At 41.3% G+C, this 24,815-nt stretch overlaps 2 protein-coding genes across 9 annotated transcripts in view; one reads left to right on the top strand and one right to left on the bottom strand.

Moving 5' to 3' along the window:
* Nucleotides 1-24,815, bottom strand: part of HELT (helt bHLH transcription factor) — a 130,572-nt gene that overhangs the window by 84,608 nt on the left and 21,149 nt on the right. The gene's annotated exons all lie outside the window — the stretch shown is intronic.
* The window catches only part of ACSL1 (acyl-CoA synthetase long chain family member 1), a 106,037-nt gene that overhangs the window by 64,704 nt on the left and 16,518 nt on the right, over nucleotides 1-24,815 (top strand). For 6 of the 8 annotated variants that reach the window (XM_083459933.1, XM_083459926.1, XM_083459928.1 and 3 more), the window contains 10 exons: nucleotides 7,240-7,474; nucleotides 14,837-14,951; nucleotides 15,308-15,372; nucleotides 16,373-16,474; nucleotides 18,783-18,882; nucleotides 19,355-19,533; nucleotides 22,438-22,470; nucleotides 22,593-22,644; nucleotides 23,038-23,111; nucleotides 24,564-24,641. In XM_083459933.1, coding sequence (XP_083316059.1) covers nucleotides 7,280-7,474; nucleotides 14,837-14,951; nucleotides 15,308-15,372; nucleotides 16,373-16,474; nucleotides 18,783-18,882; nucleotides 19,355-19,533; nucleotides 22,438-22,470; nucleotides 22,593-22,644; nucleotides 23,038-23,111; nucleotides 24,564-24,641 — 993 coding nt within the window. In that variant the 5' untranslated portion in view covers nucleotides 7,240-7,279. Of the gene's footprint in view, nucleotides 1-6,678; nucleotides 6,783-7,239; nucleotides 7,475-14,836; nucleotides 14,952-15,307; nucleotides 15,373-16,372; nucleotides 16,475-18,782; nucleotides 18,883-19,354; nucleotides 19,534-22,437; nucleotides 22,471-22,592; nucleotides 22,645-23,037; nucleotides 23,112-24,563; nucleotides 24,642-24,693; nucleotides 24,772-24,815 lie in introns of those variants that run through there. The other 2 variants (XM_083459932.1, XM_083459929.1) reach the window with 2 other exon arrangements.

The following is a 24,815-nucleotide window of genomic DNA, read 5'->3' as shown; positions in this document are numbered from 1 at the left end:
CTTGTGGCTAAGATCTCTGCTTGGTTATAGATGTTTCTATAGATGTTGCATATGGTAACAAAACTCGAAAGAAAGAAATCACACAGGGACAACCAGGGGCTCTTCTGAGAACAAGTATATCAATGTTGAACAGCAGACCTTTTGAAGCTCATTGAGGGTTGGGGCATTTGTAGCTTATTAATACAAACTCTCTGCGTAGCGCAAGGGTGTGCTTGCCACACTTTTCTCCTGACAAAGAAAGAAAAGTGTCAGAAAAGTTACATGGAAAACAGAAATCTTCGTGTTTTCCTTAGAATGATCTCTGCTTCAGAAAGCTAGACTTTGTTTCTTGCAAATGCATTCCAGTGATACTATTTTAAGACTATCTGCATGGGTTGCTAGCTAGGATGATGCTCAGTGTTTAGCAATGCATTGTTTCATAAACTCCATTGCTAAGTCTTCATTGAATTTTAGGGCAGTGGATTTTTTTCCTGCTCAAGGCAGAACTTGACCACAGTCAATCCTAACTTTCTTGCTCCATCTTGTGAATGCTGAAACATCTATATATGTTATTTAAACATCACTTAAATTTCCAAACATACGAGCTCCACTGTTGCTACCAAAGGCCTTGGTACCAACTGAAAAAATGCCTGTGTAGACCAAACCATAAATGGCTACTTGAAACTGCTGCTTTACCAGCCTTCCAAACCATGGACCTGAATGCTTGGCTGCTGCTCTTTGTTGAGTGTTAACTTAAATTGAGTACCACTGGCTGATTCATTAATCACTGTCAAAATAATGTTTCTGATCGGTTTCATTTTCTGTTTCCCTATTGTGCTATTAAGCAATAAATGGACTTCTGCCAGACTATTGGGATGTTTTTTTTCTGACTTACATTCTGCAGAAGTAATAGAAAAACTATTTCATTTACACTGAGAATTGTTTTAGCTAGCTTGATGCCTGTCTTAAGACACACCAATGTCTTAATGTGGCTTAGAACAGATTTCTCAAATGTGACCATTTGTTTTTTAAAAAGATTAAGTGTTCCAAAGGGAACCAAAACATGAGCAAAAGTTTCCATTTCAATCAGTAGATTCATGTTGATTAAGCATTTCTTAACCTCAAAGATAAGATGGGCTAAATTGGAACTTTAAATGGGGGACTTGCACAGCTTCTAGTAGCCCCATGTAGGTAGAACTGACTCCAGTAACAGAGCAATGCCTCTGATTAAGCAACTCATGCAATTATTTTTTCCCTCAATCAAACAGCAGAGTGGGAGGGAGAGAGGCTATTGGCTGCTGGGTTCTAACGCTATAATGAAGAAGTTGACAGTTGCCCTCGAACGATGTCTGCCTATTGCCAGACAAAAGGAGAACATTCTGCCTTCTGTAAATAGATTATTGTACTTGCTGGTAGAGGAGGAGGAGCTAGGAATGGCTGCATTCAGCCAACTTGGCTGACTTCCACAAAGCTGAGTTCAGCTGGAAAGACCACATCTTGGCTGATTCAGTATTTTCCTTATTCATGTGTCAAGGAGCTTTTGGCTGGCTTGAAGCTTAGCATTTATTAACTGAGCATGTTATAAGACAAGGACAGAAACCTGCATGCACAGCTCCCTCACTGTGCACTCTCTTCTAAAGCTAAACCTTTTGGGTGGCATTTGACTAATTTGTACTCGGAGGAGACCTATTGAGATCAGTGAACTTAAGTTTGTCATAACAGACTAGGTCAGAAAGCACCCTTTACTCTCTAAGTAATGACCATATTATATTTAAAGGGAGAGTTGAATTCTACCATATACACAAGATGCTAGTTCTGTCCCACATATAAAGTGTGTGTTATCTGGATGTAATATCTAGGATATTGTCCTTATCCTCAATGGACTTCAATATTACATATGCCTGCAAAAATGTTTTACTTCCTTAGCTCTTGGGTGAAGTATAATCCCGTTTGCTATATATCAAGTACTGTATATTATAATGCTAATACAACATACTAAACTATGTACCCTTGACTGGTTAATTTTACAACATGAGGCCACTGAAGATCATCCCCAAGTAGAAACTATAAACCTGGGAGTTCAATTCAGCATGGACTCACGCTGCTTCAGTCTAATCTAGAGTTCACTGTTAATACAGATATCACAGAAGCTCTTTGGATACTGGCTTATCCATGGCAAGTTGGACTTTGTGTTTTCTGACTGAAGTCCTATTAAATCTTATTGGATCCTAAACTTGACACAACAGGAGCTAAACTTAGATGTAAAAAGGTTTCCCAATAATTTCATAATAAGCTTAACCTTAAGTCTGAAATAGGAATTGCTAATTTCAGTGAGCTATACTTCCAAATGGAGTGTAGGCTAAAGAGAATATTTCTCAAAATATAGGACGTGTATAACACCTTATTGCTTATCCTAATTTTCTCTTGCCATGTCTAGTATCCTTAGATGACCTATCTCTGCATAAGGTACATCTATCTTATTGGCGTGGCTTTTACAGGTGCTAAATGTTGACTGTATTTAATCTCTTTTTAAAAAGTCACATTGCTCTTTATCATATGGTCTTAAGTGTTATTTTAATGGCAAATTGGCAAGTTCTGTTGCACACCAACTCCCACATACAAAAAGGTGGGGCGAAAACAAAATCAGCAGCAGTACCAGTTGAACTAGCTTACTTTTAATGAGGAATGTAGACACAGTTCAGGAAACAAGTTGGTGTAGATTTTTGGCATGTTGCATGTACAAAAGGGTGCAAGTCGAAGGATATGATGGCTTGATTTGAAGGCTTTGAAAAAAGACCTTGCACCCAAAATATCAAAGAGCTTGGTGAATTGGGGGGGGGGGTTAAATTGTCTGTGGTAAGTCTTTACAGCATGTATAAGAATAACTTGGCATTCATGTAGTGATCAAAGCATATTTTGTTTCTGTAAACCTTCCCAACTATGATGCAAGCTAGACTGGTTTTCCTGCCAGTGAGAGAGAGTTTTCTTGCCAGTGAGAGAGAGTTTTCTTGCCAGTGTGGTGTAGTGGTTAAGAGCGGTAGACTCGTAATCTGGGGAACCGGGTTCGCGTCTCCGCTCCTCCACATGCAGCTGCTGGGTGACCTTGGGCTAGTCACACTTCTTTGAAGTCTCTCAGCCCCACTCACCTCACAGAGTGTTTGTTGTGGGGGAGGAAGGGAAAGGAGAATGTTAGCCGCTTTGAGACTCCTGAAGGGGAGTGAAAGGCGGGATATCAAATCCAAACTCCTCCTCCTCCTCCTCCTCTTCTTCTTCTTCTTGCCATATTGCAGAGGGCAGCGATGAGACTTCGAGTATACTGGCTTGATATTTATTTATTTATTTATTTATTAGAGAAGAGAAGAGCTAGGGAGGCTTCAGCTGGTAGCATCCTGCCTTACAGCTTGTGCTTCTTAACTCCTGCACTATGCAAACCGTCTTGGCCTTCTGAGGCTTTCAAATTAATCTGCTCATTTTGCTGACACTATTATTGCTAGGCCAGCCATTGAACTAAGGGGAAAAGGCATTATAGACTGGAGAGGTAGGTGGAGGCAGAGTCTGAAAGGCACAGCAAGCAGATGACCTTAAGTCGTACACATCACTTTGGACCCTGCTCCCATCAGATCAATAAATTGTTCCAGAGAAGCTCAGGTTAATCAGAAGTTTCCCAGCACCTTCTTATGGAGAACATTGGTGGCAAATGAGCTTTTCTGAAAGACTGTACATCACTATTGAGCTTCTGATCTACAGTCATACCTCATGTTACGTTTGCTTCAGGTTGTGCGTTTTCAGGTTGCATCCCGCAGTGACCTGGAAGTACTGGAAAGGGTTACTTCCAGGTTTCACCGCTCACGCAGACGTGCAAAATGATGTTACACGCATGCACAGAAGCAGTGAATTGCGACCCGCATGCGCAGATGCGGGTTGTGTTCTTTTCAGGTTGCGAACGGGGCTCCGTTACGGATCCCGTTCACAACCAGAGGTACCACTGTACTGAACAGCTGCAGAAGAGTGTTAGGTGTGTTCTAGGCTGTGCTAGGCCGAGTAGGTCTAGTCAGCCACCACTTGAACACTTGGAATATGCAGCCTAGAACAGTCAGCAGAATCCTCTGCAATTTGCATGCGGTCTGGCAGCAGACAAACCGATGTGGAAAGTGTTCACTGAAGGCAGTCTGAAAACCACTGCCCTAGTGAAAGATTAGATGCCTGCATCAAATGCCCACAGTACAATTTATCACACTCTCAGCTGAAAGACGGTCAGTAGCATATTTTTGTCTACTGCATACAAATAGCTGTCAAGGTGTGCAAATTGATGTGCCAAATAAGCTTTGTTGGACTACATAACTGCTGAGGTATCCATGCCTTGTAAGTTAGATACATGCTAAAATTTGAGATAGGAAACTCAGCAACTATTTAAAGATGAATGAAGAGGGAAAGTGAATGTCTCCTGTTAATCAAATGAACACTTACTTCACCACCAATGTATGCTGATAAAACATATCTATGGTATTTTTATGTGCAAAAGCTTGGGCTGCTCAAATGCACAGGAAAATAGCTTTCTGCATGCTTAAGAACAGGGGTCGGCAAAGTTTTTGTGGCTTGGGCTGGTTCATGGTTCCACAGATGCCACAGTAGTGAGCCGTAGTGCGCTCGCACACACGAATGTGCAAACGCTATTTCCGGCACTTCTTCTGGTGCGGAGGAGGCATGCGCAGCTTTCCATTGGTTGCAGGAGCTTCCTGCAGCCAATGGCAAGCTGACCAGTGTTGCGGAAGGCGGTTCCTGCTCTGCTCTGCACTGGTTTAGTGCGGCGCACGGGAGCCAACGGAGTGGGAGGGGGCCATGGGCCAGTTAAATGACCCCCCATGGGCCACGGGTGGCCCACGGGCCTTAGGTTGCCAACCCCAGCTTAAGAATAAGAAAGCAACAAAATAGTGATAAAAAGAACAGCATTATTATGCATATTTTATTTAGACTCTGCTTTACTTACCAAAACACCCCAATGTGGCTGGCTTAGTGCTAACACACACAAACAAACAACCCCCAAATATTTAAAACATGTACAGTAGTACCTTGGGTTAAGAATTCGTTCTGGAGGTCCGTTCTTAACCTGAAACTGTTCTTAACCTAAGGTACTACTTTAGCTAATGGGGCCTCCTGCTGCTGCCGTGCCGCTGGAACACAATTTCTGTTCTCATCTTGAAACAAAGTTCTTAACCCAAGATACTATTTCTGGGTTAACTGAGTCTGTAACCTGAAGCGTCTGTAACCCGAGGTACCACTGTACTCTAGAAGCAAACCAAAAGAGCAATACCTCCTTGAAGCAATTCTATTTAGAGCAACCCTTACCTTTTGACCTTGGTTTTGAATGTTAAGGCAGCATGTAAACACCTGATTGCTTCCTCCTATCAAGTACAGTAGAGAGATTAGGCGGCAAGACAGGGTTAAAATAAGCCTTTAAAAGGGGCCTCTTTGACAACCTGCGTGAAGTAGTTGTGCAACCAAGTTGGCTATGGTCACACTGAAATTCTTTATTGCGTGCAAAGAGCAGGCCATTCCCGTATCAGCCTGCCCCATACACTGTGCCCTTTGTTGGAGGTGAAGTGGGTGGCAAACATTTTCAGTTGCGGCACTCCATTTTGAGAACTCTCTCTTGCAAGGCTTGCTTCGCCCTCTGCATTGCCATATTTTTGACACCCAGCAAAACCCTCCCAGACCTTTTAGAATCTTTTACAGTCTTCAGAAGACTTAGCCTAACTAATGCTTTTACGTACTGTTTTGTTGTTTTCAGAACCATTGTTATTGTGCCCTATATTAAATTTTGTAAACGGGACCGTAAATAAAAGGTAGAACAAAAATCCTTAAATGTGCTAGTGGGCATGGCTCATGAACATTGACAGTTCATCCCTGGCACTTGCCCACTGCATACTTAGGGCTGCAGAGCTGACCATCAGGCTTCACCCTTACACTGGAGAAACTGCCAGATAAAATTGTTGCATGAAGGAAGCTTTCCACTGTCTCTCCCCACTACGCCTCCCCCCCCCCCGATATTTTTTTTAGCTTCAAACCCAATTGCAGCTCTGTCCTATTTGAGTGATTTCCCCCCCCGGGTATATTAGTAGGTAAGCTGACAATGCTACTCTATAACTGCCCTTGGTTATTACAGCTGGAAAAGGCATTGATACGTAATGACAAATGGGTCCAGCATTCATGAGCTTACTCTTAATAGCCTGGCTCGAAACGAGCTTGCGTTGCCTTTCCCCACAACTGCATTCATAATACTGTATCTCCTTCCCGGTATAGTAAAACTGTCTTCATCTTCACTGCCTTGTTCCAAAAACCCCACCAGCTTCTGCAAACAAACTCTCCACGCTGACACGTTCTTCCCCCCCCCCCCCTTGAAAAGCCTTTTTGTCAGCCTTCCTCTGGTGATAGGAATGAGCTGATGATGGGCATTAATGAATGTCACTGCCAGTTGTGAGTTTCTGAGGCAAACATTGTTTGCTTCCTAGCCTGCCACCCTCTGTGTTCAGTGGGGTGACTCCGTGCTCTCTTTCTATTGGCCCTCCTTCTCTTAGAGCTAAGTATGGACTGTGCCTGCTAGTTACCTTTGCCCTAGTGGGCAGAAACTTATTAAGTGTAGTCACGTGAATCGTGTCCTGAGGGACCTTGGTGTGGAGGGAAGTGTCAGCTGAGCAGGCACAGCAGGGCTTTTGGAAAAGGAAAAGGGGAAAGAAAGGGCTGTTCCTACTCTACAGTGTTTGCTGGGGATTTAAAGGGACCGTTAGGATAACAATACAAGCTTAGTTAAGATAATTTTTATACACAACTTAGGCTAGCTTGCACTCTAAAAGCACTGGAGGAAAACAGGGGAAAAAACAATTGCACACAGGCTCTTTAAAAAAAAATAGCTGCCTTGGAAGAGAAGGGAAAGGAACTACTGTTGCTCTTTCAGCAGATTCTCTATTTTCCAAAAGCACAAAAATACAGCAAGAATGTATTTTGCAAACTTTGGGCACTATGGCTAACAAAGTGTGGTGCCTGCCAACAGCTGCCTTAACAAAGAAACAGAAATGTTAAACGTAGTGCCTTTGCCTGTTCAAAATCTCTTGCCTTTCTGGAAGAGGGCAAGTGGCAAAAATGCAGGTGTTTCCAGCTTTGTATGGTAGTAGAGCATGAGAATAGCTGCATCTCCCTCTCTAGGGGGGAAAGGGGGTTCTTTGATAACACGTTGGGTTCACAACTTTCCTTTTTTGTCAACAGATTGCTGCGTTAAAAAAAACAACAAGGACAAGAGATCACAATGCAAGCTCATGAATTGTTTAGGCATCTGCGAATGCCAGAATTTGGTGACGTAAGGCAGTACGTGCGCACTCTCCCAACAAACACGCTGATGGGATTCGGTGCTTTTGCAGCTCTCACAACTTACTGGTACGCCACAAGACCCAGAGCTCTGAAGCCACCATGTGATTTAGCAATGCAGTCTGTGGAGGTGGAGGTAAGGAATCGCGGTCTTTCATCCCTTGCGTATTTACGTGTAAGATTAGCATAGCATGTTTCATAAAAGGGTTTTTTAAGCTGTTCTGTTATTGGATTAAGGTATTTCTTTGAATCTGGTTGTATGTGCCAGTCACATTCCTTTTGTCCCATTTCTGTTGCAGCATTTTATATAGCTTTCTCATATTGATTGCAGCAGACTATTCTGGCAAGGTCTAGGAAGTGTGCAAAGGGAATGACTGCATCATGTGCTCAGGAGCAAGGGCTAGGAAGCTATGCAAGGCAGAAAAACTACGTGTTGGAGTAGGCTTGGTTCAAAGCATCCATTGATTTCTGAGATGTAAACAGCTCAGAACCTTTTCTGCAGCCATGTAGGTTTGAAACAGATACTTTTCTAAAGCAATGGTAAGGAACCTTTCTGGCTGGGTGTACCAGATCCTTATTTCTCCCTACCCCTGCTGGCAAAGTTTGGCAGGTGGCTTATATTGGTACTGTTGTCGATGTACCCTCTGATATTTCACAGTGCTGCTGTAGCACTGTGTTGCCCTCCTTAGGCCAACTACAGTAACCACAGATGGTTAGTTTCCAGTTGAACAGGGATAATGTGCACTGTTTATTTAATTTATCTCTAAATCGCCCTCCATCTTCCAGGATCCCAGGGCAATTTACAGCATGCACATTAAAACAACAATAAAACCATTCATAAATCAGCAATTCAGATAATACAACCATACAATTAAAACAACTATGTCGCACCAGACAACTTCACTTTCAGCTGGTCTCACCAAATCAGTTTCAGTAACTGAGGTTCATGAATTATTCATTTTATTTAAGTGCATTTGCATAATAACACAATTAATAGTAAATTGCTAATAAAACCACATGCAAAACAAAGTGTGCCTCTTCTGTGTTGTTCTCTCCCTCTGGGCTAGGCAGGTGGTGAGTCCTTTTACCCTAGTACAACAAGTAGATCGTGATCTACCGTTAGATCACTGGATGTCTGTGGTAGATCGCTTTCTACTTTGGCTCCCCTAAAAAAACCTCAACACTTTTGCCCTGCACCCCCCAAAACAGGGCTTTCCTTCTTTAAAAAAAGCTCAAGAACTTTGACCTGAACCCCCCCCCCCAAAAAAGGGGGTAGATCAATGCCAGTTTTTAACTCTGTGAGTAGATCACAGTCTTTTGGGAGTTGGCCAGCCCTGCTTTAGAGGATAGTTTCTCTTTGTGCTGTCTCCTTCCCTGGCTGTCTGGCCTGGCTCCAACCCAGGCTCATTCTTGCAGTCAAAATATCCCATACAGTCCAATACAAGTGTGAAATAAAGGTCAGTAGCAATTTCCTCTACGAGCGACTTTAACAAGCAGCTTTGAGCAAGGGGCCTGGGTAGGCTTTCACTATCCTAGTTGCCCCAGACATGACCCTTGGCAAACTTCTTTGCATTTTCTACATCTTGTGCCAAGCATAGCTATTTGTGAATTAGGAGGCCATCTTTCCATATAGACAGAAATTTTCCATCTACAGGGTCCCTCTGGCAATCCCTTTTCTGTTTAAGTACATGTTCAGGGATTGTGGGGATTTCTTCCAGCCCTACAGGTTTTTGGGGATGGGTCCAGCATTGTTACACTGTGATACAGGCAATCACTAGACCACAGGTACCAAAACATTTTGAACACAGAGATGCAAAACATTGTGATTAGACAATGCACCTGAAAATTATACTCGATTAGCTTTTCTGAATTCTTTAAATGCTCTCCTCTCATTAGTTGTACAGTATATGCATCTAGTTAGATCCATGTGCAGTTTCATTGTGTTGGTGGCTTTGTTTCCTGCATATGCTATTAAATTTTTTGGTTCACTCATTCATTTTCATGTTAATGATAGTGGTCATTAATTATTGGTCACTGTGTAGTGTGGATCTTTATTTTTACACTATTCTTAGGAATTGCATGTTTTCATTCTTTTATACACCATACCCTGACCAGCCAAAGAGGAATGTTGTAATGTTTTGTAATGTTGTAAGTATTTTAATAAAATAAATCTGAAACAGCCTAATTGAAATGAGCTTGATCTCTTGCCGCAGTATACTGGAGCAATACTTTTCAGGCTCATGGCATTAAAACTGATTGTGTGGATAAATAAAAACCTTGTGCTGAACTGGCTCATACTTCGCTTTGTCTAGCAAACTATTATCCTGGATAAACTGGGGTGTTTTTGCTGAATAGGAACTGCTAACTTAGGTCTGATAAGGTATTAGTAGGGTCCTTTTCAAAAAGTCAACAGATCTTGCCCATTATATTTTCCAGAGTGCTTGGGAATAATTCTTGCAAATGAAAATCCATTATCAACTGTTGCTGTTTCATTGTACTTGCTGCAAAACCAATTTGATGTGTATGGAAAAGTACATCTGGTTTATGGATTTTGAGTACACTTTGTACCTTGAAATTAAACTCTGATCAGGACTTCATTTTCTTTATCAATTGATAGGTCTGGAAGTCACTGTGCTTGAGAAGACCACTATTTCTGAGTGCAGGGCAAATAATTGAGAGTTGAGGTGTGGGTATGTGCTTGCTTCTGATTCTAGTCCTCATAGACTTCAACAATAATTCCTTCAAGTTTAGGTTAAGTATATCTGAATAAGTACTCCAGTAGATGGCAAGGAATAAATGAGGATGTAGGTCTTGCACTTCTAATAATTATGAATTTTGACAGGTTCTGTTCTTTTCCTATTAGTGTCATTAAAAAAGAAAGGCTCACTTCTGATGGAAATCCTGTATTTAAGGCATGCACATTAAAGCCATCACTAGTAGTATCAAATGAAATAATGAGCTTCTATCAGACAATGTGTATGTAAAACAAAAGGAAAAACCTAGAGAAAATCTGGCTGTTCTTGGTTTTTGCAACTCTTGCTCCTACTAGATGACACTTCCTTACTGGGCCCAGGGTGGCCAGTCATCACAGGCTGGAAGGATTACCTTATATCCCATCAGGATCACTCACTTGCCCAACTTGTACTGACCTTACACCGTGATCAGATGTAAATGTTTGACTCTACTAGCCAAATAAGAAGCATATTTGTGTTTGCTTCTGTGGAGTAACTACCAATTCTTTCTGGAAAATTATTGGAACTTAGCTGCAAATAAATTGATTTTTTTTTATGCTAGTGCACACATATGGCCAAACAGAAATAGCTTCACCATTTTCTCCAGGAACTTGTGAATTTCGGCTTGTGCATACCATAACCCTGCTCCAGAGGATCTAATGCCACACTGAACTTCAGAGGCAGCGTCCTCTGTGGTCCAGGGTCAGAGACAATCCTCTGCTCCAAAGTCTGGAGAAGCGTATGGACCTTAGGGACTGCCTCATACTCTCCAAAGTGCAGGCATACTCCTCAACCACATCCTGAGCTGCTTCTCCCCTTCTCACTGCTTACAATTCAAGCAGCAGCCAGTGCTTCCTGCAGAAGCTCCCACTTCTGCCCACCAATTGCCCTTTCCCCAATTGCGCTGGAAGAGACAGGGATCTGCTTGCAGAATGTTACTCCATATGAAAGACATGTGTGCAGCAGGGTTAAAGGCTTTAGCTTATATCCATAGATATTATATCCTTCCTTCCTTCCTTTCCTTTCCTTCCCTTTCCTTTCCTTCAAGGTCCTCCAAGCTGCAAACCAATATTTGTTATTGCAACCAGTTGGTGTCTGTGGGGTTTTTTTGGGAAAATGTCTGAAATGCAACACAGAATTTTGTTACTTTAAACCATGACATAGCCTAATGGAGGAGAGAGAACAAAGCCACATCTTCTAAAATCCCCCCTTTTCACAATTGCTGCTGTTAAGACAGCCTGCCCGCCTGTGCTCTAATGTTCCTATAAATCCTAGTTTGAAGTCCCTTTGGGCCTCCTTTTCCCAGCATCCTTGTCATGGTTTTGCAACTGGGGTGCTGATTTTAACGGAGCCGCCTCATGGCATTCTTTCAAAAGAGCGGCTGGTGATGCTGACACTCTTTCCATAACCTAATAAACCGGTAGTTGGCAAATAGCTGTTGCAAAATACCAAGTTTCTGATGGTTAGTGGGTGGCTGGCAATCTGGGCCCTGCTGGCTCGGGTTGTGTGCTCTCCTTAAATCAACAAGAGCTTGCTCACAGCTGACAACACAATAGCTTCCTCAGGCATACATCCAAGGATCCTTTCACTCCAGAGAAGTGTGCCTGCAACAAAAGAGTCTTGAGAACTACCGGCACTTCTGCCATTCTTCTCCCAACCTCTTTCAGTGAAGCCGCTGGCTGACAGCAGGCCAATTGCTGTAGTTCAGGCATAGTCAAACTTGGCCTGCCTATGCCTGCTGTAGTTCCCCTCCCTCCTTCCACTGCCAGTAAACTAGGCACTGGAATATTATGCTGTAAAGCAGCATGCAAAATTCCACATGCACAATGAGAGTTGCAGTGGTCTCTCAAGAGCCTGAGCTGGGAATTAGTTTAGATTTTTCCTCTTGCTATGAATTTTAGGGGAAGGGTATATAACTCAGTGGTAGAACATCTCCTTTGAGTGTAGAAGGTCTCAGGCTTGATCGCCGGCATCTCCAAATAAGATCCTTTGTCTGAAGTTCTGGCAAGCCACTACCTGTCAGTGTAGACAGTACTGAACTAATGGACCAAGGGTCTGACTTAATGTTGTGTATGCATTAAAACGCAGCAAGGTCCACCCCCCACCTCCCATTGCCTTTAAAATCAAATCTGCACATGATTGCACACATCTGTACAGTTGGATGTGTTTCCAAGTCAAGTGCTGCCTGCCCACACCAGTGGGCGGAGGGGGGGAGTGGTTGTCCTCATACGTTTGCAAATTGGATTGAAATTGGTTTGGGGGAAACAACATAAAAACACAGTATCTCTCAAGGAACTTCAGGACAGATGTGGATTGTGGCTAACATGTGTACACTGCTTCACAAACCCAGCAGTGGGATCACACTGGATGTAGAGTAAATAGCCTTGTGTACACTGTATAAGGCAGCTTCCTGTGTTACTACACTTGGCAGTCTTATAAAAGCTCATCCTTTCTGAGCTTCACCTCACCCCCATGTCTCCTACAGGAAATATTACCGATACACCTTTAAAAGGTGGCAGCGAGGATTTCTGTATGAAGTACTGGACTTAGGAAGTTTAAATGCCAAGTATTCACTTGCTAGAGAGTTTTTCTTAGCAGCACTGCTTCATGCCATAAACCAGAGTCCGTAGGGCAGTTATTCTCCAGCTAGCTTGTATGGATGCAAGCTTCTGTCTAAAGAACAATGGGATGTGGTTAACTTTGATTATCCTGCTTATATTTTAAGATAAAAAGCCATGCAGACCTGAGGCATTTTTTTATGGTACTGTGTACAGTTACACCTTAAAATTATGGATACAGCACATGTGTATGATACAGACAGTGCTCTTTCAAGGAACCACAACCACTTCTACCACCTTGGGACAAATTCAGGTTTGCTATTGCTGCTTCATCTTCATCGTCATTTTATTATTTACACCCCGCCCATCTGGCTGGGTTACCCCAGCCACTCTGGGCAGCTTCCAATACATATAAAAACACAATAAAATGTCAAACATTAAAAACTTCCTGATACAGGACTGCCTTCAGATGTCTTCTAAAAGTTGTGTAGTTATTTATCTCCTTGACATCTGATAGGAGGGCGTTACACAGGGAGGGTGCCACTGCCGAGAAGGCCCTCTGCCTGGTTTCCTGTAACTTCACTTCTCACAATAATGTGTGAAATGGCCCTAAGCAGCAAGGTAAATGAGAATATAGGAAGAAATCCTGTAAGCTTCTCATTGAGTAGAGAGCACTTTGCAACCAATTAGTCATATGTGTTAGATAGGAATGATGCAAATAAAGCATTTCTTATTTGAGGCATTTCTTATCTTGGGGTTTTTTGGTTGCTGGGATAGTGAGTGATCATGATCACAAGACGTCCACTTACAAAGCAGGCCTTCACTGAAGAGTATAGTATTCTATAATGATGGCGAGGAGCTTCTAGTTCATAAAATGTCACTTTGAAAACTTGATCAGCTGACTAATTCTTTCAATGAAACTTTCATGTAAAACTCAAGTAGTATTTTATATAGATGTCTGTTCTTGAATAAGAAACTCTGTGTGAGAACTAGTTTGAAACCAGCTGAACCAGTTTTACAATGAAAAATTCTTTTCCCGAGCGAGCTGTTTGTAAACACACCAAAAAGGTGCTTCCAGACAATTACCTTCTTTGCAAGGTGAGCAGTGTGTATTACAGTGGAAAGGGGTTAAAACACACGCTGTACAAATGTTTAGGGCACAGGTGCAATTCTTATACTTCAGTAATGTACTAAAGAGAAATCTGGTTTCTGAGACAGTTTTTGTCAGCGGTTGTAAAACAGGTGTGAGAAACTTTTGGTCCTCTAGATCAGTGTTCCCCAACCTTGGGCCTCCAGCTATTTTTGGACTACAACTCCCATCATCCCTCGCTAGCAAGACCAGTGGTCAAGGATGATGGGAATTGTAGTCCAAAAGCAGCTGGAGGCCCAAGGTTGGGGAACACTGCTCTAGATGTTGCTAGCAAGCATGGCCAGTAGTCAGGGATGATAGGAATTGTAGTTCAGCATCATCTGGAGGGCTTTACATTGGCTACCACTGCCTTGAAACAAGGCAGTTGCAAAAGATTATACAGTTATTGCAGCATAATGTTAGACTTTTCTCAACTTTGGTCTAGTTTAAGTGGAAATGAGAAACCAACCTTTTGCAATGACTCATTGACCTTGTAGTGTGTAGAGCAGGAGTTGCCAATGTGATGTCCAAAAACACACATGTTCCCACTGGGTCCCCCATCCCCTTTGATGTTAGGCTTGAAAGAAGCATTTTGTTTAGCAATGGAATAGGTTGTGGTGTGTGTGTGTTGCCCACAATAGTTTGCAGATGTGCCCATGACTGCAAAAAAAGCAGGCAACCCCTTTTTAAGTTCAACATTTTATTCTATTCAAACAAATTTATAAGCATAGGATGACTAATTCTAGAATACACTTCCTTTCTGCAAACTGCAACTGGACTACGTTATCATCACTAATTTTTTTTTGTGTGTGTCCGTATCAACCAAATACAGCTGAACTTAAATTTAACTATATGGGATGCCCTAGTATTGTAGCAGAAATGAAATGAGATAGGAACTGAATTTATATCCGTCACACATTTTAGCCAGAGTTTTGCTTCTTTCGTTGACATGCTCCCTAATTCAATCAACTGTTGCAACAACCTAGTCACTTGGCTGTTACTGTCTGACATCGAAAAGAAGAGTCACACAGGACGCTTTGAAGAAAGAAATGTGTAATTTAATCTTCTTTTATATACAGGGTGAAGACCATGCCCGAAGATCATCACTACTTGATAGTGATGAGACAATGTCATACTACTATGATGATGTGAAGACAGTTTATGATGTCTTCCAAAGAGGAATGCATGTGTCAAGTGAGTATTCATACTTTGGGAAAGCAAACTGGAACAGTGCTCTAGTCACCTGAAAGAAACAGTAGCTGACTGCTTTCATAGTGCAGTAAAATATTGTCTGCTGGAATAGCAAATAGTAATCAGCTGATGATTGAAGTTTAAAGTGAGAACTGTGTATCATGATGGTTGCAATATTGACATTGTGAGTAATGAAGCCTTGCACATGAATTTTTAACTTTAGAATCATTGCGGGGGGGGGGGGGGGGGGCTAGATTGAACCATCTGGTGGTGGAGTGAACTAGAATCTCCCCTGTATTTATTTCTTTTCCTTTTTAGTTGCTAAAATTCTTAAACCTTTTAAACTTTTATCACTGTAGACAATGGCCCTTGTTTGGGTGTAAGGAAACCAAATCAACCGTATGAATGGATCTCTTACAAGGAGGTAAGCGGACACAACTTTGTGTATGTTGATGGGGTTGGTGCTTGGTTCTTTTGATGCTTACAGCAATCAAGTTATTTCCTTTCAAAAATGTTGGGATGAGGGAAGTTCAACAGCCACAATTATTGGGTGCATACTTAAGTGGCCTATGTTCTTTATGTTTATATTTAATACAAAATTTGTTGTTAAGTTTCACTAGTATCCAGGCTTTATGTGTTGCACACTTGCCTAATCTATAGTTCAACAGACACTTTCAAGTATCTTTCAAAACTTGAATTCTAATCAGTTTTTCCTTTTGTGAACTTCCTTATATTTCCTGTCCCTTCCTTTCTCTTTCAATCCATAAAAAGCCTGTCTGGAGGGGTCAGAGGCTCCAGACCCTGTGCACAATGGGGAAATTACCCAGAATGGGTGGAAACTTTGGGCGATAGCAGACATCTGATTGGTTTGTTTTTTGGGGGGAAGGACTTTATTCAATTAACTTTCTCAAGTCGGCTTATATTGGAATCTAAGCCATCATGTTTCATTGTAACTTGGCTAATATATATCACAAGAGAGATATTATGTGTTGGAAATATTGATCCTGTGTGTGATCCCTATAATATTTCATATTCTAAGCTTTTGTATTCTTAGCTAAACAGACTTAACAGCATTCCCACCTACATATTCAAATCGAGTATGCCTCAGCTCATTTAAAATCTGATTCTTCTATGTGTTTTGTGAATTTAATGGCCAGGGCAGTTGTGGAATTGTTCTTAGCTCTGCCTAGGCATAATTTTTTAGAGCAGATACCTGGCCTTTAAAAAACAGGCTTCCATCCTACTCATTAATGGTATACAGCCTACCTTAAGCGTTGGCCAGTACCTGTGTAAAATGTGTAAAGTGGCTAAGGTTACTGAAGAGGCCGAGCGGGGGAAAATGGAAAATGGAACAGTACATTCCTACATGCTTTCACAGAATTGGTAAGTGATGCACCTTTACACAGATGTGTGTTTTCCCCCAGGTTGCAGAAAGAGCAGAATGTGTTGGCTCAGCACTTCTGAACAGAGGCTTCAAACCATCTCCTGATCAGTTCATAGGAATCTTTTCACAGAACAGACCTGAGGTAATCAAAGGCCATCATTTGCATCCCTGGGAAGATGAGTTTCCATGATCCTAATTTCACCCAGCCCTGTACACAGCGCAGCACCAGGACAGAGTGAATGGTTGGGAGGTTGCCATCATCCATAAAAATCACATCTTGCTCCCTAGGAAACCAATTCACCTGGAAGCCAGAATCAAGGGTTTGGTCTCCCCTTGCAAGGAAGCTGCCCACCCCTCAGCTGATCAAGCCCCCATACTGTTCTTCCTTGCAGGAACCAGAGCAGTATGGAGCTGGGTGATATATCTCGGCTGCTTCTTCCTCACCTAAGGTGGGGAGGAAGAAGCAGACAAGATACTTTTCAGACACTGTGATATATCAGCATATACTGATATTTAGCTGCTGATATATCATGATGTTGAAAACCAGATATTGCCGAGCCCTAAATTGCAATATCAACTCTTACACACCTGGATATGCACTTACAAATTCTGTTGTTAAGAATGCATTGACATTTCTGATGTGTGTAAAAGAAAACAAAAAACTTGTACAAAGAGTGTTGTAATGCAGTGCACCTATAAACTTGCACAATGTGTAAGAAGAATTCATACCAAGCCCTACTATGCAACCAAGCTCATACTAGGGTGGAACTAATTGCTCATTAGCTAACTTTCAGCAATCCTTTGTACGTACATAGCTTTATAACTGAGATGTTTTTCAGAGGGAGACTGTTCCTTCATATGCACCCTTTATGGAAATTTGAATTGTGAACTGCAAGCCTCTAAGACTTGATACTAACAGACCACAAAACTGAGTCATAACAACTGTGGTAGCTAAGATACCAAATGTTTCTTTCAGTTCAATACTAGTTCAGGGAGTTTGTTTCCTACATTGTTTTTGTTGGCATTTGTTTTTTCCAACATTATCTCTTAATCTAATGTGCTACTCTTTAGGAAAGGTGTTCCATTGAACTGATTGATCCAGTAATACAATACAGCACATTATAGAGAAATAGGTGTGGAAAATATCTGGGACTTTAGTTAAGAAAGCATTAGCATATTGCTTAGCTTTAACCATCGGTTAGCTTGCTTATTACTTGCTTAAATCAGCTTTATCCTTTAGGTTCATGGCAACATATAATGATGGAAATGCCCTCCGATGGCACTTCCTGATGCACATTGCATTAAAATACTCTTTGTACAAGTGATTGCTTTTTACATGCATAAGGAATTGTAATGTGTTCTTGTAAATGCTTGTATTGAACAAATTCATGTGGCAGGGAACTGGGTTTGATAGCAACACCTGTATACAAGATGGAAGTAGATACGACTGTTGTGGAGCACTATCCCTTCTTTAACCACTCCATGCCCCTGCAGCTGCCAAATGTATGATGTGATCTCACCACACTTTTCCAGTACTGTATTACAAAGAAGAGGAGAGGGAAACTCTTTATATCATTTTCAGCAGCAGACCTATGTTTACTATGTCCAGTTCCTCCCACAGGGACAATGTGAAGTAACCCTGAGAAACAAGATGCAGAAGTACAGTGGTACCTCGTGTTACAAACACTTCGGGTTACATGTTTTCAGGTTGCGGACCACGGGAAACCCAGAAGTACCAGAAAGGGTTACTTCCAGGTTTCGCTGCTCGTGCATGCACAGAAGCGCTAAATCACATCACGCGCGTGCGCAGATGCAGCGCTGCAGGTTATGAACGCTGCGGGTTGCGGACGTGCCTCCATCACGGATTATGTCCGCAACCCGAGGTTCCACTGTAATGTTCTTTTTTTAGTACTCCAGACTTACAAACTATTTCAACACAAATATGTACGTCCAACTCCAATGATATATTAACAGACTGTTCCAGGACTGTTCGTGTGTGTCAGGGGGTAATAGTTCTTCCTTATCTTGGTGCCTGGTCAGACTCTCAGCTTGTGACTGAAGTGGTTATTATGCACATGCAGAATGCAACAAACTGCATCAGCAAAAGCTGGCTTGTAACTTATCATAACAACAAATCCGTGCCAAACACTCGCATGCATGGGCTGGCTAAACAGCACCGATCACAAGCTGGAAATAGCTGCATGAATGGCATCTTAGCTTCCATGACAGTATTCATAAAGGAAACTTGAATTGCAAAAGCATAGACTTTTCTCCTTACTGCTGTGTACTTCAGTTGATGACAGCAGCTTGCTTTGCAAACAAACAAGGCTGACACTGGCATACTTGAGTCACTGTTTGAATGCTAGTGTGAAAATACCTAAACCAGGCCAGCTGGCTGTAGCATCTGTGCTTGGCAAATAAGCACTACATTAACTCTGCTTCTCTTGCAGTGGGTTATCATTGAACAAGGATGCTACTCTTACTCTATGGTGGCTGTACCCCTCTACGACACCCTTGGAACTGAAGCTATTACTTACATTGTAAATAAAGGTATATGCTGCATTCCTCAACAAATGAATACACTTGTCTGTAATGCAATCACTATTAAAAAGTCTACCCACCATAACCTAAACATCACAGAATGCAACTAACTTTGCAGCTGTAGAGTTATTTGCAGAATTGTTTTTGAAAGCTGCTACAGCAACAGAATAGCAGTAGGTAAGATGAAGTAGCCTTTAATAGCTGAGTAGGCACAGGGACTTGCTGACTATAGGAAGTGAATCCATCGATTCCAACAGTCTGTTTTGGGGTATAATGGCTTTGGAGAAAGAGCAGCCTGAAGAGCGTTCTTGGAATGGCCCTACATACAATGAGATCCCTGCAGCAAAATGAAAGCGCCAAACTTAAGTGTACAATATGCAATTTACTCCCAACCTTAGTGACATAGTCTTTTGTGCAGAAGTAGACTAGACAGGGTGAGGGTAAGCTGATTCTAATTTGCCCCCTTTCTTCTCAATTTTAGCTGACTTAGCATTGGTTTTTTGTGATAAGCCTGAAAAGGTGAAGCTTCTGCTGGATAACATCGAGAAAGGAGAAATATCTGTCCTCAAGACAATTGTGATTATGGATCCCTTTGAGAGTGATCTTGCCACTCGTGGAAAGAAATGTGGAGTGGATGTAATCAGCATGAAAGAATTTGAGGTGAGCGAAGTAGTTTATGGGACAGCCACTAGTTTTGATGATACATCAAAATCAAGGGAAGAAAGAAGCAAAGTTTAGCAAGTTACAAAATGCTGATCTTTGACCAACAGGGTAAAGGATAAAGGTTGGACTTGTGTTGTGTAAAAGCTTGGATCTCCTGGCCAGTTTACAAATTAGTATTTCACAACATGGCACTAAACATTTGCTAAGATTAAAGATACACAACCTAGTATAACTGGTTCAAAGGTTGTGTCAATTCTGGGGGGGAAATCACACTTGAAAAATGTTAACAAGAACCTGTAGTCCTGATTTATAAAGTGCCACTGCAACAAAGATCAGAGGTCTTGTGCGCAAATCCATACTCCAAATGTACTTTGTGCTTCTGTAATGTAGTTCTCCAGTAAGCTTTCAAGTCTGACTTTTGAGGAGCCTGAACATTTAATTGGATGGCATGAAAAAAGATCCAGCTTCCGAGTGTCTAGCGCTGATGCCTATGTGCTCCCAGTTAGGATTAGGCAAGTCAATTGAGACTCTTTATCACAAGACAAAGCTCACTGGATCAGTCCAAAGGCCCATATAGACCAGCTTTTCTGTTCTCACAATAGCCAGACATATGCCTGTGGGAAACCTGCAAGCAGAATTTGAGCACAACAGCACTTGCCCCACCTGTGATGCCCAGGAACTGGTATTCAAAAGTATACGGCTCTGACAGTAGTGGTAGAATGTAGCCATCATGGCTAGCAACCATTGATGACCTTATCCATGAATTTATGTAAAGCCATCCAGGTTGGGACATCATGGCCTCCTATGCAGGCAAACTCCAGAGTTTAACTATTTGCTGTGTGAAGTACTTTCTTTTGTGTGTCCTGAATCTCCCACCATTCCGCTTCCTTAGTGTACCTGAGTTCTTGTTTTACAAGGGCAAAATCCTCCTTTAGGTGACTGGCTTTCTACTGAAGCATCTGCAATATTATTTTGTGTTGAGGCTCAGGGATGTCCATTTCTGCCTGAACTTTGCCCTACCTATTCAGAATCCTATTGCCAATAGACAGTTACACATGTTTTGGTTACCAAAGTGTTTAAAAAGTGCTTGCACTTGCAGAAGAATTCCTGAATTTGCCAACATCATGTCCAAAGACTGGGTTGAACTCCCTCTGAAGGAACAGATACACAGTCTTGGGATGCTTCTGAATCCAGCTTTGTCACTAGGGGCCTTGGCCACAGTTGTTCTGGACTGGGATACCTTGGCTACCGTTAAACTAGGCATTGGTAACTTCAAGACTGGATTACTGCAGCAAACTGTGTGTGGGGCTTCCCTTCTAGTTGATCCAGAAACTTCAGTTAATGCAGAACGTTGCAGCACAGCTGCTGACAAGATTGAAATCTTGTCAATATATTACACCTGTGCTCAAAGATATGTGCAAATTCAAGGTGCTAGTAAATAAAACCCTCAACAGCCTGGAATGAGATTATTCAAAGGGTCAACTTGCCCCATATGTGCCCACTTGATCACTTTGATATGTGGAACTTGCATTTTTGCAGAAGCCATATAATGTTCATTTCACATCTATGAGGAAGTCCGCCTTTTACTGTGGCAATACCCATGCTGTAAAACTTCCTGCCTGGTAACATCAGGCAGGTGTCTACTGTATTGTTTTAAGTGCCTTCTCAAAACTTCTGTTTCTTTATGCCTTTTCAAATACATAATTGCATACTTGCTTTCAATTTCTGTTGATCTGTAGTTTTCGATGCATAAAATATTTAGCTGGCTTAGTGTTTGTTATTGTTGTTATTGTAGCTGTTGTTATTAAATTGTCTATAGATTTTGTTAAATAAATAATTTGGAGTTCAACACTGCTAAAGTAGTATCACTGAAGCGTTTTCCTGGGGGAAAGATGGCTTTGTTTTTAATCTGCTTGTTTATTCTTCACGGGAACCTGTTCAGACTAGAGTGGAATCTACACATATATAAAAACAGTTCTGAAAATGCTTTTTAAAAGCGTTTTTAAAAATACACTGAATTCCATAACGATTGCCATCTAGTGTCACATTGTGCATTGCACTTAAAACACACTTAAAACATTTTATTTGCAGCTGTATAGCTGAGTCCTAGCTCTTGCCTCCAGACTATCACCAGGTTTATTTGTTTCATTATTGGTAGAAATTCATACATCATAGCCATACCACATGCATCTCTTTCGTTTCTGCTCCCTAGCCAAATGGCAACATTCAGAAAACTAAAGAGGCCAGAGGCAGCACTGTTAAACTTAATATTAAACCAGTTTAATAATTTCTGGCTTGTGTCCTGAGGTGAAGTTTAGGGTGTGGATTTCCAAATGCTTGATTACCAGCATGAGCCTTTCTTCATTCAGGGAAGGAGCTTTCCTTTATTTATTTAGTTTTAAGTGACAAATTTGAAAACCCCAACAAGCAGTGTTTCTAAGTTACCTCATGCATATACCAAGGTGGAATTTACTACTAGTTGTATGTTGTGCCAGTTCAGATTTGTCCTGAATCAACTGCACGCAATCAAACAAAATTTACTGTGCTCCCACTGGAGGTGCTCCAATTCTAGTTCACCGAGGGAGGGGAAAGGTCAGAACCTGCAGGCATTTGATGAGTACAGAGCATAAGCCTTGCCAGCTTTCCGAAACTTAATTGAGTTTAAAACCTGCCCAAGTGTATAGCCTATAAATGAGGAAAGCTGTCATTGTTTTAAGTGCTAGGTGAATAGTTGTGCTTTCCCTTCCAAATAGTTGAGCCTTGGTTAGAAGCTTACGAATGAAAAGTAGTTTTCACTGCTGCTCCTGAGAGAGCTTAAAGTAAGAGCTATGGAAATTCCAACCGTCATTAGCTTCCTAACTTGCCATCTCTTTCTCTTTCCCCTTCCTGTCTTCTTTAAAGTCACTGGGAAGAGTCCACAAACACAAAGCTGTAGTAAGTATCATGCAGATTCTAATATAAAACTCTAGTTTACATTTTTAAAAACCTTTCAAACTGTGTGTGTGATCAGTTGTTAAAGACAGACTGCTAGTCTAATCTCTTACTCTTCTTCTTAGCTTCCAAAACCAGAAGATCTAGCCATAATCTGTTTCACCAGTGGAACTACAGGTACACCTTAGAAGTATTGTAATGGGGAGACAACATTCTTTGGTTGGGGAAGTGAGATTAGAATTTTGAGGTACCTTAATGCTATAAAAGCAGATTCTATACTAAACTGCTATGAGCCCTAGTTTTTGATGGGTCACAGAAACTTCAGTTGTATGCCTAGGCTGCTGAGAAAGACAAAGGTTTTGGAGGTAGGGGAAATTATCCAGCCTTGTCCATATCCTGGATTTCTCTTCACATTTGGTAGGACATTTAAGGAATTAAGATGGATTATGTGTATTCATTGTATAACCTATCATTCTTAAGCTCTTGCATATGTATACAAGCGTTTTCAGCAGCTTAGTTAGAAACTGGATGTATTCACTATTACATATATTAACACCTTTTTTCCTCTAGGAAACCCCAAGGGAGCAATGATTACTCACCAAAATATAGTGAGCAATATGTCGGCATTTGTGAAAGCTACAGAGGTAAAGTGTGATGGTTGAGTTTTTAAAAGCTTAGAGTGTACCTCACTTGGAATGGAAGCAGCTAGACCTTCCACAATGTACTATCCCTTAAGCTTCTGAAACATGTTATAACCAAACTGTTGGAGATAGACAACTGCATTGCACAATTAAAACTTTTTAAAAAGTCTTTTTAAAAACAACAACAACACAAAGCTGCCCAATGATTATTTAATACTTGGACACTGTGGCAGTCTCCCCTAGCCTGGCACTTTCCAGATGTTTTCGATTCCTACTTGCAACATGCATGGCTGGTTGGCAGGGATTATGGGAGTTGTAGTCAAACAACACCTGGAGGGGTAGTAGATGGGAAAGGCTGCTTTGTGAATTAATCTTAATTATAGTTGGGTTTAGAATGCACCCTGTCTTGAAGGTTCACTGAAATTAATTGTAAGGGGAACCAGAACATAGGTGTGAACATAGGTGTGTCTGCTAAATTTCTTAATACTTCAGATTGCCTTATGGCACTAAGTGCTATAGTGCTCAGCACAGTGTTGTAAGAATTACTGCAATAATATAAGGTGGGCCGGTGCTCTGAGTGGCTTTCCTAAGGCCACTGACATTTGATGGTTGAGATGGTATTTGGGCCAGATGCTATCTGACATGAAGCTTATCTCCATAACGAATGTTCTACCAGTTTTCCCCACATATTTTAATTGTAGCTAACGTAACCTAGTGTTAACTCTATAGCCAAGTGTATTATTGCTTCTCTACTTGCCTGATTCAAAGAGCTCTTGCATAAAGCAAAGTATCAAAAGATATCTGGATTAAAAAAAAAAACAAGTAGATCAGTCGGTTTAAGAAGGAGGATCCAATCGAGGGATGATTGGACGACGCACTCAGCCCTTTATATCTGATGTTCCTATCTAACTTTTCATATGATAGAACTTCTCACTTATCCAGTTTTTCTTGTGACCTTGAGGCAAGAAAAAACTTTTCTAATATGTTTGTTATCAATAACCCAGGATTAGACGCGAGAACCCTGTTAGCTGTGAAAGCCACACTGGAAATGATTGACACAACTTTCAAACCACACTTTGCAGCTGATAGGGCAATGTGGTATAGAAAATAGTATCCAGATTAACTTGATCAGCTAACTTGGGTTTTTGTTTAATTTGTAGCTTGCATTCTTTCCAGTTGCTTTGGTGGACAGGTGTACTGGTTCTGTTTTAACTGACATGGAATAACAGGCGGGAATAAGTTGGTGACTTGGAACTTCTCAACATCAGCAACTTTTAAAAAATACTGTAATCAAAAGGCCAAACTTTGTTTCAACTCTTTTAAAAAATTCAAGGTTAACCATTAAAAAGATGGACTTTGGGATAAATATGTGTTTGGGTATCTGTTCTTGCACTAAACAAATTTAACTCTTACGTTTTTCTCTTTCTTTCCTTCTATTGGTGCTTCCACTGACAGAAAGCAGTTTTTCCTTCTACAGAAGATATTTTAATATCCTTCTTGCCTCTGGCCCACATGTTTGAGAGAGTTGTGGAGGTAGGAACCTGTATTTTCTATGTAACAATTAAGTAGTGTCCTCTTTTTGCAGAGTGGCTATATAATGAGTGCCAGAGACACACACATTTCCTATTTGCCTCTTGCACATGCATTTGAAAGACTTATGCAGGTAAGACTCTTTCTTTGTGGGGAAGCAATTTTTTTGTCAGCCTG

This window comes from Podarcis liolepis (genome assembly GCF_965112155.1).
Source record: "Podarcis liolepis genome assembly, chromosome: 9".
In the NCBI taxonomy this organism is placed as follows: Eukaryota; Metazoa; Chordata; class Lepidosauria; order Squamata; family Lacertidae; genus Podarcis; species Podarcis liolepis.
This window is presented reverse-complemented; position numbering and strand designations above follow the sequence as displayed.